Genomic DNA, 18,000 nt, shown 5'->3' with positions numbered 1-18,000 from the left:
AGCACCCTTTTTTTTTTTAAGATTTATTTATTTATTTGAGACAGAGAGAGACGCAGAGACACAGACAGAGGGAGAAGCATGCTCCATGCGGGGATCCTGATATGGGACTCGATCCTGGGTCTCCAGGATTAGGCTGTGGACTGAAGGCAGCGCTAAACCGCTGAGCCTTCCGGGCTGCCCAACCAAGAGCCCTCTTAAGTACAACTCTGTTGTTCTTCCCCGCTGGTCTGAGAGCTTCTGGGGTATATTCACTGTGTACTCCCAGCTCTTAGAAGATTGTGTGTCTCTAGTGAGGGCTTCATAGGCATTTCATGACTTTATGTGGAAGAGCTGCTAACATCTTGTCCACCGCTACATCCTCAGCTTCTACAACAGAGTGTGGGACATGCAATAAACATTCACTGAGGGAGTGCATAAGTCACCCAAGCCTGTCTCCGAGCCCCTCCCCTCCAATCCCCCAAAGAAACAGAAGCTGTGGCCAAAAGCTTGCAAGACATTTTATTCTCCTGCCAGGGGACGACACTGCAGGGAGCTAGCTGAGAGAAACTGGAGGGTCCGTCCTGGATTTAGGAAGGCAGGAGCTGGCGGTGCCTGCTGGAGACTCTGTGCTTCTCCCCGGGGTGGAGTAAGGTCCCAGCTCCTTGGACACCTGGAGTGGGGAGAAGAAACAGCTGTGGCAGGTGTGGGGTCCCTGCAAATGTGCACTACAGCCACCTGCCCCTGCTGATCACACCCAGAGTTACATCCTGGAACCCAGTCAGGAGCCTGAGGGGGTTTGGGGTTCTGGAGATGGAAATCACAGGCTCCAATGACAGGAAGTGGTGGGGACCTCGCATTACGAGGTGACCCCAGATCTGCCAGCATCAAGTCCCAAAGCCTCAGTCAAAGCTAGACTGGCTGCCAGAGCCACTCAGGGGCCCTTCTCTGCCCCGGGTCCTGCCACCATGGCCTGATCTGTGGGGGCAGCCTGGGCAGCCCTGGAAGGAGAGGCTGCAGAGCCCTCCCTGCCAGCGGGGTTCCCAAGCCCAGCTCTTGGGCCCCGGGTGTCCTGGGCTAGATTAGATGGTGCCTGGTTCCTGTTCCCCAGGAACTGCTGCTGGGCTGGGGACGGGAGTCAGTCAGGGATCTGACGTCTATGATAACCCAGTCTGAGGCCACTTCCTTGGTGTAACCTCCTTACACATAATCATCTCACTCAAGCGTTACTCAAAGAGAAATAAGGGTTATTATCCCCTCCACAGGTAGGGACGCTCAAGTTCACAGGTGTTAAGCTACTTGCTCAAGTGCATGGCTGACCAGAGATGGAGCCTGATGTCACCCAGGGTTGCCTGGGACATAAGCCCAGGCTCTTAGTGAGTATATCTCAGCCATGTCTAGCTACAGCTCACCTGCCCAACTCCTGCTCAATTTTCATACAGTTCTGGGAGGAATGTATCTCAATAAGGGGACCTGGAGGGACAAGTATGAGGTACTGGTGACATCTCTATGACAGACGAATATCTGTGGTTTTTTTTAATGATGTTGCACCTGCTTGTGGATATGACCTGCACACTCTAGGAATGACTCTCTGCTTCACCTCTGTACTCACCTGCCTAGGGAAGCACATCCTGAGTATCACACAGATTCGCTTGGCAGGCTCAATATTCACTATGCAACGGGTGATTTTCTCAAAAAAATTGCCGAGGGTTTCTTTGCAGAGATCTTCCACCAATGGAAACTTTGAGCACACCAGTTTTGCAAACTTTTCAAAGGCTTTCTGCAAGAGCAACACCACCATAACCAGGGACAGGAATTAGCTGAGCTCTGCACCCCACAGATCCCTAAAGCCCCCAGCAGCTCCTGGCCCTGGGCTCCTCTGACTGTTGGCATGCTGGGCGGAGGCCCTGGTATCAGATGACCATGGAAGCAGAGGCTGGAGAGGCCGGGATGGGCCCTCATGCCCAGTCCCAAGGCCCTGATCCAGGCCTGGCCAGGAGGGGTTCGGGAGACAAGGACAGTTGGCTCTGTCCTGTGTTAGTCCCTGGTGCATCATCACCCCAGGCCCACACTGTCTTATGTGTGGAGCACAGTGCCTCCTGCTGCTAGACCCACAGTCAAGTTCTGCCTACCGAGCCCCCTGGGTCCCAGGCCTGGCAGGGCTCAGGCTCAGGTGGGGTGGGGAAGGTTAGGAGACAGACCTTGGAGCCTTGGCACGTTCCATTTTGCAGTATCGTCTACTGCCATCACAGGGGAGAAGGCTACAGCTGAGTGTCCAGGGCTCAGGGTGGGCCCTGCAGCACCCAGAAGCTGAGCAGCACCAGGGAAGGAGGACAGAGAGGGAGGGAGGGAGGGTGAAACGAGGCTTCCTGGGAGGAACACATCCACTTGTTCAGCACTTGCTCAGGGCCAGATGGGGAGCTCAGCACGTCCCACCCCTCAGCTCCTTCTAAAGGCTTAAGGAAGTGGTTGGGGGATTGATATCCATCCCATTGCACAGAGAAGGAAACTGAGGCTCTGAAAGCATTAGCACTTGGCCCAGCCATGCACCTAGGAATTGGCAGATCTGGGGTTGGTCAGCTCTGACCCAGGTCCGCCCAGACCCAGCCTGGAAAGCTTTGCCTAGATATACCCAGTGAGGATAGAGCGATAGATTCCCACTTTCCGGGAACAAGTTTCCTTCAACAATGTATTGGTAACCATGCACACTCTTCTTACTACTTTCGTGCTCCCGGAGCACACAATTCAGGGAATTCTCAGAAGTCAACCCCCAGATAAACCAGGGCCCCACACATCCCCTGCTGAGAAGCTCTGGCCCAACAAGGGATCATTCTCTCCCCCAGCTCCCCAAACCGGTTGAGCCCCCAACCAAACTCTATTGACCAACCAGCAAGTTGTTCCCCAAACCATAAAGTCTCACCTGAATTAGGTTACCACCTAGGCAATTCTTCAGCCAGTTAACTATCAATTTACATAAATCGCATTGGTTGAACTGAGGGTCACCCTGTAGAAAAGGAAGAACCCCAAGGGTGATCGCTCAGAAACCCCAAGAGCACCTGAGACTCCTGAAGGGACTCTTAGAGCCTCCTAGGACAACAGGAATATCTGTGGACTTCCTATTCTTTAGGATTGAAGCAGGTTGGCTGGCATCTGCCCACCCTCCTGCTAGTCCCAGAGGGCTGATGCACCCCACAACCTGCCCCATACTCACAGCACCTTACCCACCCCAGCACCTGCCCCTCTTCTGGTCTCTGGTCAGACCCCAGAGGAGCCTCTTAGAGTGGGAGAGGGGAGCTGCCACCCAGACCAAGGTACTCCCCTCCCTCAGCTAGATACAGGCCAGGCACAAGCATCTTCAGCCCACAGCCCTGCCTTCCCTCCAGCTGATGGATACGTGCAGCTCCCAGGGCAGAGAAAATGGGAAGGGGCTGTGGGAAGTAAACAGAGGGCCAACAGTGAACCTTGGCTGCCAGCTGGGCCAGGACCTCGAAGAAGTGCTCTTCCTGACACATGTCAGCGGTGAATAGGTCATCATGGTCCTCAGGAGTCAGACCAGAAAAGGTCAGACCTGGGGAAGAAACAGCTTCAGCAGCCCTCCACAGGTGGAAGAGGACGGAAAGTCAGAACTCCTGGCTGGTGGGGAGCCCAGGAGGTGGCCAGAGCCCCAGACAGGGGTGGCGCTTGGTGAGGGGTCCAGAAGGCCTGTCCTCACACTGCCCTGAGGCTGCCCTCACCCAGGCTCTGTGCAAAAGTCACGCTCTCAAGTTCTTTCTGGAAAGCAAGTGGAAAGGTTATACAGCACCACAACCATTCAAGCAACCCCTTCTCTCTCTCTGTCCCCCATGTCTCTTTCTCACACAAACGCACACACATGCACAGATTTGACCTAAAAGGAACCTTTCCTCAACTCCTCTCTTAGGTCTTTCCTGTCTCTTGTTTTCCCCTAGAGAATCAACACAGGGTCCAGCCCAACCCACTCTCCAAAACTGTCCCTACCTTCAGCTAAGGTGGAGCTGCCAGGATCACGTGGGGAATGTCCTTACCTGGGGTGGCCAGGGGCACCGAGTGAGGAGCAGGAGGGCCCAGGAGGTCATGGCGAGGCAGCTGCTGACACACCCTCACACCCCCTTTATGCAGGCTGGACACCTCGCATCTGACCTTGCCGGCTCCTACTCCTCTTCTAGGCCACCTCCCCAGGTCCCTGGGTTTACCACAAATGCCACCAGTTTGTGGAGAAGTGGGGGGAGGAGAGGCTCCACACTATCTCTCTTCCCTCCCCACACACAGAGCTTTCCTAGCTGAGTGCAAGGTGGCTGGAGGGCACAGCTGCCATGATGCCCTCACCCTGCCCCGGATGTGGTCATGGAAGAGCCATCCTTGCACCTGAGGGCTCAGGGAGGCACCTCGGCCATGAGCATCCCATCCCCCACCCCTTTCCCCACCTCCCAGGGGTCTGTGCAGGTGTCCCTCCCCCAGCCATCCCCATTTCCCTGCTCTCCCCCAGCCATTTCAGCCCAGTAGCTCTAGCAGACTCCACCAGATTTAAAGACAGGTGCTCGGGGCAGATGCTGACAGCTCCTCCCAGCCCTGCCTTCTCGGGTGGGGGACACCCAGCATGAGCTCAAGGACTCCCTGTGTCCCCAGCCCCTCACCAGCCTGCTGGCCAGCATCATGGAGGCAGGCTCTTCCCTCGGAGCCACCTTCAGCCCCGCCTGTCAGGGCCCTGGGCCACAGGGGGACACAGCCCGTGGGAAGGAGGTGAGTCCTGGCCAGGGGTCGAGGCCCAGCTCCCGGGCCCCTGACTCCCCATCTGTGCACCACGGTCACGGCCCTCATCCGTAATAACCGTGGCGGCTGCCCACTTAACAGCCAGTATCAGATAAGTAAGAGACCATCGTTTAGGGTAAGTCGGTCCCAGACATTGTGCAGAACATCCTCCCGCTACGGCGTGTGCCCTCCTTACCTGACACCCACATTCAACTGGGCATCCCCTCATTTGTCGGTACCTTCACCCACCTCCTTCCTGCCTCAGACCAGGACACTGGGTGCAGATAGCAGGGGACCTGACCTCTGCCACCAGGCCTGCGGGGGACACTGCGGGCACCAGAACGCGCCTCCCACCTCCTATTGGGTCTTTCCCCGCCAGCTGCTGAGATGGCACAGCCACCCAGGCAGGACGAGCTGACAGGGTCCCCTCACTCCCCCAGCCCTGCATCCTCCTCAGTGTGTCTCCGACGCACCCCTGCCACCTGCCCGGGAATTCCATCATGGGCCTACAGCCTTGTTCTCTAAATCACTCTACTTTCCTGAACCTATTCAGAGCCCTGCTCTCCACCAGCCTCTGCTGAGAAGGGAAGAGGGTGGGGTCTCAAGTAAGCAGGCCTCTGTAAAACTGGGGGCCCTATAGCAATGGTCTCTGTTCTTGAAACCTCATTTCCCTTTCTAGCAAATGGATAATAGTGTCTCCTTCATATAGGGCTCCCATGTGGCATGTCTTTGTGCATGAAGAGCCCATAAGCTTGTGCTGTGCTAGCAGAGGGGAGCTGCTGGCTGGGACAGCCAAGGTGGCTTCTGTGAGTGCTGCTCCTGTGGGAGGGTAACTGTGCCAGGGTGAGTGGAGGGAGCGGGTTATGTGCTCAGGAGGAAATGCCAGGCTCAGAAGGTGCCAAAGGCCTCCTCCCCATGGGACTCCTCAGCACCGTTAACATGGTAACGTGTTTTACCCTATTATTAGCTTCAGAAACACAAAAATGAACATTATGACCATTCTTATGGGGAAGATAACTCTTTTATTACGGATAATTGTATGCCAATAAATCAAAGAATTTCCATTGAAATGGACACATCCCTAGAAGGATACAAACTACTGAAACAGAAGGAAAAGAATGCAAAATTCAAATGGACCAATAATAAGGAAAGAGATGGAACTTGTTTTGTTTTGTTTTTTTAAAGATTTTATTTATTTATTCATGAGAGACAAAGAGAGAGAGAGAGGCAGAGACACAGGCAAAGGGAGAAGCAGGCTCCATGTAGGGAGCCCGATGTGGGACTTATTCCCAGGTCTCCAGGATCATGCCCTGGGCTAAAGGCGGTGCTAAACCCCTGAGCCTCCAAGGCTGCCCAAGAGATGGAATTTGTAATGCAAACTCTACCCGCAAAGAAAAGCTCAAGGCCAGATACCTTCACAGATTAATTCTACCAAAAATTGAGCAAAGAATTAATACCAGTTCTTCCCACAATCTTCCAAAAAGACATGCCCTATATTAATACAAAAAAGAAAACTCAAAAACACAAAGACCAATATTTCCCAGGGTCCTGAATCGAGCCCCTCTTTGAACTCCACACTTCGGTGGGAGTCTGTTTGAAGAATCTCTCCCTCCCCCTCTACCCCTTCCCAGCTTGTTTGCTCTTTAGTGCTCTCTCTCTCTCTCTCTCTCTCTCACTCTCAAATAAAGAAAGAAAGAAATCTTTTTAAAAAGAAAGCAATGGACTGAAGATATGAATAGACACTTTTCCAAGGAAGACATCCTTGGAAAAGATGAAAGAACACTCAACACCACTCCTATTCAGGGAGATACAAACCAAAACCACAAGGAGATATCACCTCACACCAGTCAGAATGGCTAAAATTAGCAACACAGGAAACGACAGGTGTTGGAGAGGATGCAGAGAAAGGGGAGCCCTCTTACAAAGTAGGTGGGAATGAAAACTGGTGCAGTCACTCTGGAAAACACCATGGAGGTTCCTCAAAAGGTTCAAACTAGAACTTCCCTACAACCAGCAATTGCACTAGTAGGTGTTTACCCAAAGAATACGAAAACACAGATTGGAAGGGGTACATGCACCCCAATGTTCATAGCAGCATTATCAACAAATAGACAACCTATGGGAAGAGCCCAAATGTACATTGACAGATGAATGGATAAAGAAGATGTGGTATAGGGGCACCTGGGTGGCTACTGGTGGAGTGACCCCTTTGGTTCAGATCCTGGTCCTGGGATCCTGAGATCAAAAGTCCCATCAAGCTCCCTGCAGGGAGGTTGATTCTCCCTCTGACTGGTTTCCCTCTGCCTATGTCTCTGCCTCGTTCTGGAGTCTCTTATGAACAAATAAATAAAATCTACTAAACAACAAAAAAAGGAAGATGTCATAGATATACACGATGTAATATTACTCACTCATTAAAAATCTGAGTAATTCACAACCATGTGGATGGACTAGAGGGTATTATGCTAAGTGAAATAAGTCAGTCAAGGAAAGACAAATACCATATGATTTCAGTCATATGTGAGATTTAAGAAACAAACAGATGAACAAAGGGCGGGAGAAGGAAGATAAAAGAGAAATGGAAACAAACTAAAGGGAAAAAAGGAAACAAACCACAGGAGACTATTAAATGCAGATATCTCTATTTATCTCTATTAAATAGAGATAAAAATGACAAGAGATGGAGGAAGGTGGGTGGGGGATGGGCCAGATGGGTGTTGTGTATTAAAGAGGGCACTTGTTGTGATGAGCACTGGGTATTAAATGTAAGTGATGAATCTCGGAATTCTACTCCTGAAACCAGCATTGCACTGGTTCTGGTAACTAACTAGAGTTTAAATAAAAATTTTGGGGAAAGGGTATCATACCCTTTCCACTCACAAGAACATCCAAACACGTGGACCACTTTGGAGAATTTTGCCCTCCTGCTAACTGTCTTCTACAATACCATACGTAAGAAGGTGTTCACTAAAGGAATCGAGATTCTTCAACAAATGGTGCTGGGAAAACTGGAGAACCCATACTACAGTTTGAAAGTAGACCATTACCTTCCACCATACATGAAAAGTCAATAGAACTGGATTAAACTTTTACATGGAAGACCAAAAATTATAATATCATTAGACTAAAGCATTAGGGGAAGCCGAATGACATTGGACTTGGCAATGATTTCTTCGGTATGACTTCAAGAAATGCAGCAAAATGGACAAAACTTTCATCAAACGTAAGAATTTGAGGTATCCAGTGACATAGTCGGAGGTGAAAGGCGATTTATGGAAGGGTAAAAATATTTACAAATCATTCCCTAATAATGGGTTAATACCCAGAACACACAAGGAACTGTTAAAACTCAGCAACAAATTGCTCAAGTAAAAAGTGACAAAGGACTTTGAATAGACGCTCTCCCTACATAATATACAAATGACTAACAAGCATATGAAAAGATGCTCCTCATCAATAATTGTTAGGGAAATGCAAGGCAAAACCACAATGAGGTAGCACCCCATTCCCTGTAACCTGGCTCTTATCAAAAAACAGAAAATTACAAGTGTTAGTGAAGATGTGGAGAAAGTGTGCACTGTTGTTGTAAAATCATGAAACCGCTATGTAAAGCAATATGGTGGTTCCTCAAAATATTAAAGGTAAAACCACCACAAGAGCCAGAAAACCCACTTAAGGCGTTTATACAAAAGAATGAAAGCAGGGTCATGAAAAGGTTTTCCACGTCCATGTTCTTAGTAGCACTATCCACAATAGCCAGGAGGAGAAAGCCCCCAAATGTCCATGGACAGAGGAACGGATAAATAAAAGGCAACATAAGTATATATATGTTATTAACCTTAAAAAGATAAAATCCTGGGGATCCCTGCATGGCTCAGCGGTTTGGCACCTGCCTTAGGCCCAGGGCATGATCCTGGAGTCCCGGGATCGAGTCCCACATCGGGCTCCCTGCATGGAGCCTGCTTCTCCCTCTGCCTGTGTCTCTCCCTCTCTCTTATGAATAAATAAATAAAACATTTAAAAAAGAAAAAAAGATAAAATCCTGTTGAATGTCAGAACATGGATAGACTATGAGAGCATTAACCTGAGTGAAATTAGCCAAATACAAATAGGCAAATAGTGTATGATTTCACTTATATGAGATGTCTAGGAAATCAAATTATTAGAAACATCAAACAGAATGTTGGTTCCCAGGCTATGGGTCATGGAAACGGACAGTCATGGCTTAACAATGAGTATGGAGCCTCAGCTCTGTGGATAAAAACTCCTAGATGTCTGTGTTACAAGAGTGAGAATATACTCAACACTGCTGAGTGGACATTTAAACATCATTAAAATTGTAAATTTTGTGTAGTGTGTTTTTTTAATGTAAAGAATAGTAATCCCTGATAAAGGAGGTAGTTGGGCTCACAACTCAGTCACCCAAGCACTTTACCTTGATGTAAGCAGCAGACCGCTCTGTGCAACACAAGTGTCTACGCATACTTCCTACCTCATCACCCAAAACACAATGAAGACATGTATTCATGCGATATCATTTAATAAAATTGATAATTTTTCCTTCTTGTACAAACAGAGGGGATTTAGGGTGCTAGACATCTTCATGTGACATTACTAGTATTAGGTAGATTGCCAGTTGCTTGAGGGAAGTGTCTCCTTCAGGTGTTCCCTATCCTGACACCAGGATGTAACACAGAGCTGGGACTCTGGCCAGATGCCGGTGAGAAGCCACTGGAAGGTGAGGAGATGTGGTTTGTAGTTTGGAAAGAGCCCGGGGCTGCCCTGTACAGAAGGGACCTAGGAGCAAAGGCAGAAGGAAGTCTGAAGACGCCCAAGGAGATGGATGCAGAGCCTGGCCAGGGCTAAGCTGGTTTGCACTAGGATGAGGCTACTCCAAATTGCCAGGAGGGGGGGGTCATCGGCCCCAGCTGGGGTCAGAGAACTAGGAAGTGGCCAGGAGGGAGGGATGTCACATGACGCCAGCTAGAGGCCTGGGTTGCCCAGGTGTGTCACAGAGGAAAAGTTAGAGAACTGAGAAGGGCCTGGGGGAGAGAGGGTACACCAGAGGAGTCTGTTTTAGGACTCAAGTGCACGCATGCTCGTCCTGACAGGTGACCAGAGCTGGCTTGTGCCCTGCCCTTTACTAGCTGTTACCCCTAAGACTGAGGCCACCTTCTTCTGCTCCCTTCTTTAGAAGTCCCTGCTCACCCTCCATCGTGCCCTGGACCCTTCCTCTCCCTCCCCAAGGCCTCCCCTGTGGCTGTTCCTCGGGTCTGTCCTACACTGTGGGCCTCGGACCTCTCCCGGGACCATTGTCATCCACGTGGACACACACCTTACACACAGACTCCACCTCTACTCTCACATGGCCTGCAGCTCTGCCCCACTTGGCTCCAACTCTTGACAGGAGCCCCCTCCTAAAGCCATCCCCGCCTGCTGACATCACCCTTTCAATCCCAGTGCACATGGCTGTTGTGCACTGAAACCATCTGACTAAGGTCCCCAAGGCCCAAAAGCACCCAAATCCAGGGACCGAATTTCCTCTGTCTTCTTCTTTCTTACTATCCCAGTGACCCTGGACAAGCTCAGCCATTCCCTAGAGCCTGAAACATTGGGTTCTTTTGGCTCCTTAGCCCCATGTCTGGTTTCCCCTGTGCCACTGGCTGCCTCTCCACAATCTCCTGCTGCTCCTCCTCCACCACCACCAGCCGCCACAGGTTGACTAGCCCCTCCTGTCCTCAGACAGGAATGTTCTCCTTCTGCACTGTCTCCCTGCCCTTCACACCCAGTTCAAGGACTTCAAATTGGGCTTGGCCCAGACACCCCCTCCCCATCCACCGACCTGCATAGGGAATAGACATAGTCTTAGGGTCAAAGAAGAACCCTTCCTCATTCTCTCCAAGTCCACCCATCTAAGTGTCTTTCCCCCTTAGTACATGTCACACCACCCATCCAGGTGCTAAGGCCAAATTACTACGAGTCTTTTCTCTTTATTTTTAAATCATGTCAGATTTCCGGAAAACTTGTAAGACTAGAACAAACAGCTCCCGTTCACCTTAACCAGATTCCCCCACTGGTAACATTTTACTACACGTATGTGCTGTGCTGTCCTGTCCTGGTGTTTCTGAGTGTACATGTTACCATTCTTCTAACTCACTGGCAGTGCATTGCGGACGTGATGCCCCACGACCCCCTAATACTTTAGCGTGTGTTTCCTTACAAGAAGGACGCTGTCAATCATAGGGTGGCACGGCCATCCACATCAGGACGCTACCATTGGCACAATATTATCATCCCAGGCTGCAGTGAGTTTCCCAGATCACACCAGCCGTGTCTTTTGCAGTCTTGATACACGCCAGGCTCATCTGTTACAATTACATCAAGCATCTTCCTAGTTTTCTTTGAATCGGAAGAGATGCTCCATCCCTTCTCCTCTTTCATGGTCTTGGCATTTTAAAGACTACAGACCAGCTGCTGTGAGGAAAGTCACTGTGGGTTTGTCTGATGTTCCTCAAGATTAGTGCATGGGCAGGGGAGGGGACAGAAAACATTAATCACCTGTCTGCCATGTCTCCACTGTCACCCTAACTAATAATGCCATTTAGTAAGTAATTCCCATCTAGTAAATCTTTGTGAGAATACAGTTGCAACTTTGACTACATTTATTATGTGGTATTTTGAGGTAACACTTTCCTTTTTCCCTTATTAATTATGATTATTTATATCTATATGGTTCTTGGATTATACGTTACACAATGAGTAAAACCTACTGTTGTCCTTACCCATTTTAATACTCCACTTGCCCCAGATTTCACCATTGAGAGTCTCCTTGAACTGCTATTGGGTTGAATCTTGGTGGATGCACCATTGCTTTTGGTGATGGCCAATATTCACTCCCTCTCTAGTTACCATCCCTTTCCAGGTACCATGTCCATTCTCCCCTGAGTGACTGAGGAGGATAAACCCCGCTTCTGCACCAGAGGTGTGTCCTGACTTGGCTCATGCTATCCTGTCGCCCAGGCCCTGGACACCGAGGGATGGATTCCAAATAGGTTGCCTGGCCTACTCCAGTCAGTGCGAACAGAGATGTCTAATGGGGCTTCTGGAAAAGAAGCCTCCATTCTCCTCACTGGGAGCAGGTAAAACATAGAATCAACAAACACTCTCTTTCTGTCTGGATGACACAGTATAAAATGACAAGTGTGGACCTGATGAGGCCATTGCTGCTGCCCAGATGGAAGCTAGCCTGAGATCAATCTCACTATACAGAGGTGGGAGGAATGTAGACAATAGCAGAGATAACAGGACTGAAGCCTGGTGACGCTACTCATTTCTGGATCATCCTGTGCCTGAAGCCAGCTATGGACTGCTTAATGATTTCAACCAATAAATTGTCTTATTCATTTAAGCCTGAAGGACCTAAGATTTCTCTTGCTTCCCAAGCAAAACAATCCTAAATATTAAACTTCCCAAAGCAGCAACAGAAGCAAAGAATGCATTTCAGCTCCTTAGGACCAAGCGCCCTCTTAACTACAAGCCTCTTGTTCTCCCCCGCTGGTCTGAGAGCTTCTGGGGTATATTCACTGTGTCCCCGGCTCTGAGAGGAGTGTGTATCTCTACTGAGGGCATCATAAGCATCTCATGTATATGTGGAAAACCTGCAAACGTTGTCTGGTCCACCGCTACTTCCTCAGCTCCTACAACAGAGTGTGGGACATGCAATAAACATTCACTGAGGGAGTGCATAAGTCACCCAAGCCTGTCTCCGAGCCCCTCCCCTCCAATCCCCCAAAGGAACAGAAGCTGTGGCCAAAAGCTTGCAAGACATTTTATTCTCCTGCCAGGGGACGACACTGCAGGGAGCTAGCTGAGAGAAACTGGAGGGTCCGTCCTGGATTTAGGAAGGCAGGAGCTGGCGGTGCCTGCTGGAGACTCTGTGCTTCTCCCCGGGGTGGAGTAAGGTCCCAGCTCCTTGGTCACCTGGAGTGGGGAGAAGAAACAGCTGTGGCAGGTGTGGGGTCCCTGCAAATGTGCACTACAGCCACCTGCCCCTGCTGATCACACCCAGAGTTACATCCTGGAACCCAGTCAGGAGCCTGAGGGGGTTTGGGGTTCTGGAGATGGAATCCACAGGCTCCAGTGACAGGAAGTGGTGGGGACCTCGCATTACGAGGTGACCCCAGATCTGCCAGCATCAAGTCCCAAAGCTTCAGTCAAGGCAAGACTGGCTGCCAGAGCCACTCAGGGGCCCTTCTCCGCCCCCAGTCCCACCACCCTGGCCTGATCTGTGGGTGCAGCCTGGGCAGCCCTGGAGGGAGAGGCTGCAGAGCCCTCCCTGCCAGCGGGGTTCCCGAGCCCAGCTCTCGGGCCCCGGGTGTCCTGGGCTAGATGGTGCCTGGTTCCTGTTCCCAGGAACCGCTGCTGGGCTGGGGACAGGAGTCAGTCAGGGCTCTGTCGTCTATGCCTAGCCCAGTCTGAGGCCACTTCCTTGGTGGTAACCTCCTTACGCATAATCATCTCACTCAAGCCTTACTCAAAATAAGAAATCAGGATTATTATCCCCTTCACAGGTAGAGACGCTCAAGTTCACAGGCGTTAAGCTACTTGCTCAAGTGCATGGCTGACCAGGGATGGAGCCCTGATGTCACCCAGGGTTGCCTGGGAGAAAACCCAAATCCCTTGGGGCACCTGGCTGGCTCAGTGACTCACCTGGGCCTCTGGCTCTCAGGATTGTGAGTTGAAACCCCACGATGGATGTAGAGATTACTTAACATTTTCTTTTAAGTAAAAAATTTTAAAAGCCCAGATTCTTCATGAGTATTTCGCAACTTTTTTGTTATAGTCCACCTGCCCAACTTCTCCAGACTGCCACACAGTAGGGGGAGGAATGTGTCAAACAAGGGCGCTAGGAGGGACATGTATGAGTAGCTTATGAACTTCTCTATGACAGATGTATTTCCATGTTTTTACACCATGTTGCATATAATTGGGGATGAGATCTGGACCCTCCAGAAAGGGGTTCCTGCTGTTACCTCTGTACTCACCTACTTGATGTCTGCACAACCTGAAGGTCACACAGATATCCCTGGAGGGATCACTATTCAGGAAAAACTGGGCAACACTATACAAAAATCTGATGAGGATATCTTTGCAGACATTTTCCACTGCTGGAAAATTTGAGCACACCGCTTTTGTAGCCTTCCGAATGGCCTCCTGAAGCAGCAACAGCACCATGACGAGAAACAAGAATTAGCTGTGCTCTGCCCCAACCACCCCCACAAATCTCAGCAGCTCCTGGCCCTGGGACCCTCTGACTGTGGGCTTGCTAGGAGGAGGCTCTGGTGCCAGGTGGCCATGGAAGCAGAGGCTGGAGAGACCGGGATGGGCCCTCATGCCCAGTCCCAAGGCCCTGATCCGAGCCTGGCCAGGAGGGGCTCAGGAGACAAGGACAGTTGGCTCTGTCCTGTGTCAGTCCCTAGTGCATCAACACCCCAGGCCCACTGTCTTGTATGTGGAGCACAGTGCCCTCTGCTGCTACCCCACAATCAGGTTCTGCCTACAGAGCCTCCTGGGTCCCAGGGCTGGCAGGGCTCAGGCTCAGGTGCGGCGGGGAAGGTTAGGAGAGAGAGCTGGGAGCCTTGGCACATTCCATTTTGCAGTATCCTCTACTGCAATCGCAGGAGAGAGGCTACAGCTGAGTGCCCAGGGCTGAGGGTGGGCCCTGCAGCACCCAGAAGCTGAGCAGGGTCAGGGAACAGAGGAGAGGGAGGGAGGGAGGGAGGGTGAAACCAGGCTTCCTGGGAGGAACACATCCACTTGTTCAGCACTTGCTCAGGACCATATGGGAAACTCAGCTCATCCCACCCCTCAGCTCCTTCCAAAGGATTAAGGAAGTGGTTGGGGGATTAATATCTATCCCATTGCACAGAGAAGGCAACTGAGGCTCAGAAAGCTCAGAAACTGAGGCTCAAAAACTTGGCCCAGGCATGCAGCTAGAGGTGACACATCTGGGGTTCATCAACCCTGACCCAGATGCCCTTGGATCCAGCCTCATAGGCTCTCCCGTGGGCACATGCAGTACGACCACAGGAGAAAGGTTCCTACCTCTCTTGGCTACAAGTTTTCTTTGACAATGAAAGAGAAAGCATCCTTGCCTGCTCCCAGAACATCCCAATTTCAAATGATTCTCTGTAGTCCCTCCCCAGACACAGGAGGGGACCTCAGATACCCTGTTGAGAAGGTCTGGCCCAAACAGGGATCAGCTTCTCCTCAGGGTCCTGCCCCCAGCCCCTACTTTGACCCCAGATGGACGTGCAGTTGGTTCCGCAAATCTGAAGATCACCTGAATCTGGGACGGTCCCACGCAAGTCCTCAGCCAAGTCATTATCATTCGACAAATATCACATCCATTGAACTGCAGGTCACCCTGTCAGAAAAAGATCCCCAAAGTGGTTTCTCAGAAATCCCTAGAATCCTGAGCAGAGATTCAGAAAGGAGCCCTTGCATCCTCCTAGGCCAGCACGATGACCAATGATCTTTCTGTCCTTTAGGGTTAGGACCAGCTAGCTGCCGGGCCTGAGCTCACCTTCCTGGTGGGCTTAGCGGGGTGACGCACCCAGAACCTGTCCCACACCCACTGCACCTTCTCCATTCCAACACCTGCCCACCTTGTGTTCTCTGCTCAGACCCCAGAGGTGCCTCTCAGGGGAGGGCCCAGACAGACCAAGGTAGCCCCCCTGAGCCAGGCACAAGTGCGCACAAGAGCAGCGTCTTCAGCCCACTGCTCTGACCCCCATCCCCCCGAAAGAGATGTGCAGCTATCGCCTGGTGTCCCTGGATGCAGAAAACGAGGAGGGGCTCGGGAGGTGAGCAGGGAGCCAGCAAAGAACCTGGGCAGCCTCCTGGGCCAGTCTCCTGAAGAACTGCTCTTCCTGACAAATGTCGGCCGTGGACAGGTCATCATGGTCCTCAGGGATCAGACCAGAATAGGTCAGACCTGCAAAGACACAGCATCAGCATCTGTCCACACGTGGAAGAGGAGGGGAAGTCAGAACTCCTGGCTGCTGGGGAGCCCAGGAGGTGGCCAGAGCCTCGGACAGGAGTGGGGCTTGGAGAGGGGCCCAGGAGGCCTGTCCTCACACTGCCCTGGGGCTGCCTTGACCCAGGATCTGTGAAAAGACAATGCTCTTAAGACCTTTCTGGAAACGGGAAAAGAAGATAATATCTCTCCAACGTTACCATCTGTACAAACTTTTCTGTCTACCAGTGCCTCTATCTCTATTCTCTCTGTCACTCTCTCTCAAAACACACAAACACACACAGACAAACACACACACACACAAACAAGCGTGCAAATTTTCAGAATGCACTAAAATGAAAAAAATCTCATCCCTTCCCAAGCTTGTCTTTCTTTCCGTCTTACCTTCCGTAAAGACTTCATATTAGGTGATCAAGTCCAAATCACTCTCCAGAACTGTCCCAACCCTCAGCTAAAGAGGAGCTGCAAAGATCACATGGGGAATGTCCTTACCAGGGGTGGCCAGGAGCACCGAGGCGAGGAGCAGGAGAGCCCAGGAGGTCATGGCGAGGCAGCAGCTGATACACCCTCACAACCCCTTTATGCAGGCTGGACACCTTGCATCTGACCTTGCCAGCTCCTGCTCCTCTTGTAGGCCACCTCCCAGGTCCCTGGGTTTACCACAAATGCCACCAGTTTGTGGAGAAGTGGGGGGAGGAGAGGCTCCACACTCTCTCTCTTCCCTCCCCCCACACAGAGCTTTCCTAGCTGAGTGCAAGGTGGCTGGAGGGCACAGCTCCCATGATGCCCCCACCCTGCCCCGGATGTGGTCATGGAAGAGCCATCCTTGCACCTGAGGGCTCAGGGAGGCACCTCGGCCATGACCTCCCATTCCCCACCCCTTCCCCCACCTCCCAGGGGTCTGTGCAGGTTTCCCTCCCCCAACCATCCCCATTTCCCTGCTCTCCCCCAGCCATTTCAGCCCAGTAGCTCTAGCAGACTCCACCAGATTTAAAGACAGGTGCTCGGGGCAGATGCTGACAGCTCCTCCCAGCCCTGCCTTCTCCGGTGGGGGACACCCAGCATGAGCTCAAGGACTCCCTGTGTCCCCAGCCCCTCACCAGCCTGCTGGCCAGCATTGTGGAGGCAGGCTCTTCCCTCAGAGCCACCTTCAGCCCCACCTGTCAGGGCCCTGGGCCACAGGGGGACACAGCCCGTGGGAAGGAGGTGAGTCCTGGCCAGGGGTCGAGGCCCAGCTCCCGGGCCCCTGACTCCACTGTGCACCACGGTCACGGCCCTCATCCGTAATAACCGTGGCGGCTGCCCACTTAACAGCCAGTATCAGATAAGTAAGAGACCATCGTTTAGGGTAAGTCGGTCCCAGACATTGTGCAGAACATCCTCCTGCTACGGCGTGTGCCCTCCTTACCTGACACCCACATTCAACTGGGCATCCCCTCTTTTGTGTGGCGCCTTCATCCACCTCCTTCATGCCTCAGACCAGGACACTGGGTGCAGGTAGCAGGGGACCTGACCTCTGCCACCAGGCCTGCGGGGGACACTGCGAGCACCAGAACGCGCCTCCCACCTCCTATTGGGTCTTTCCCCGCCAGCTGCTGAGATGGCACAGCCACCCAGGCAGGACCAGCTGACACCCAGCCCTGCATCCTCCTCAGTGTGTCTCTGACGACTGCACCCCCTGCCACCTGCCCGGGAATCCCATCGTGGGCCTACAGCCTTGTACTCTAAATCACTCTACTTTCCTGAACCCATTCAGAGCAATGCCCTCCACTCAGCCTCTGCTGAGAAGGGAAGAGGGTGGGGTCCCAGGCAAGCAGGCCTCTGACAAGCTGGGGGCTCTAGGGCAAGGGTCTCCATCTCTTGGAGCTTCAGTTTCTTTTCTATCAAAAGGGTAGAGTGCCATTTGTTCATAGGGCTCCCCTGTGGGGTGTCTTTGTTCATGAAGAAGCTTTACAGGCTCATGTGAGCACTGCTCCTGTGCGAGGGTAACAAGTGCTTTGGGGGGGGCGGGGAGTGAGGGGCTTCCTGTGCTCAGGAAGGTGCCAGGCTAGGAAGGTGTCCTAGATCTCCTCCCCATGGGACTCCTACGCAACCCTAACATTTGAATGTTCTTACCCAATTATTAGCATCAGAAACAACAGAATGGACATTATGACTGATCTTCCAGGAAGAATAATGGTTATACTGTGAAAATGCTAATAAATTGGACAACTAATGTT

The 18,000-nt window shown here is 51.6% G+C and overlaps 1 protein-coding gene across 1 annotated transcript; it reads right to left on the bottom strand.

The window, feature by feature from the left end:
• Window positions 1-479: 479 nt before the first annotated feature.
• LOC144280772 (antimicrobial peptide NK-lysin-like) lies at window positions 480-16,444 on the bottom strand. Its single transcript, XM_077843137.1, has 5 exons — window positions 16,274-16,444; window positions 15,633-15,739; window positions 15,086-15,169; window positions 13,788-13,956; window positions 480-649 (listed from the first exon to the last, which is right to left on the bottom strand). The coding sequence occupies exons 1-5, from the start codon at window positions 16,323-16,325 to the stop codon at window positions 567-569; spliced, it is 495 nt and encodes a 164-aa protein (XP_077699263.1). The 5' UTR covers window positions 16,326-16,444; the 3' UTR covers window positions 480-566.
• Between the last annotated feature and the right edge of the window lie 1,556 nt (window positions 16,445-18,000).

This window comes from Canis aureus, chromosome 12, assembly GCF_053574225.1.
Source record: "Canis aureus isolate CA01 chromosome 12, VMU_Caureus_v.1.0, whole genome shotgun sequence".
Taxonomy (NCBI): Eukaryota; Metazoa; Chordata; class Mammalia; order Carnivora; family Canidae; genus Canis; species Canis aureus.
This window is presented reverse-complemented; position numbering and strand designations above follow the sequence as displayed.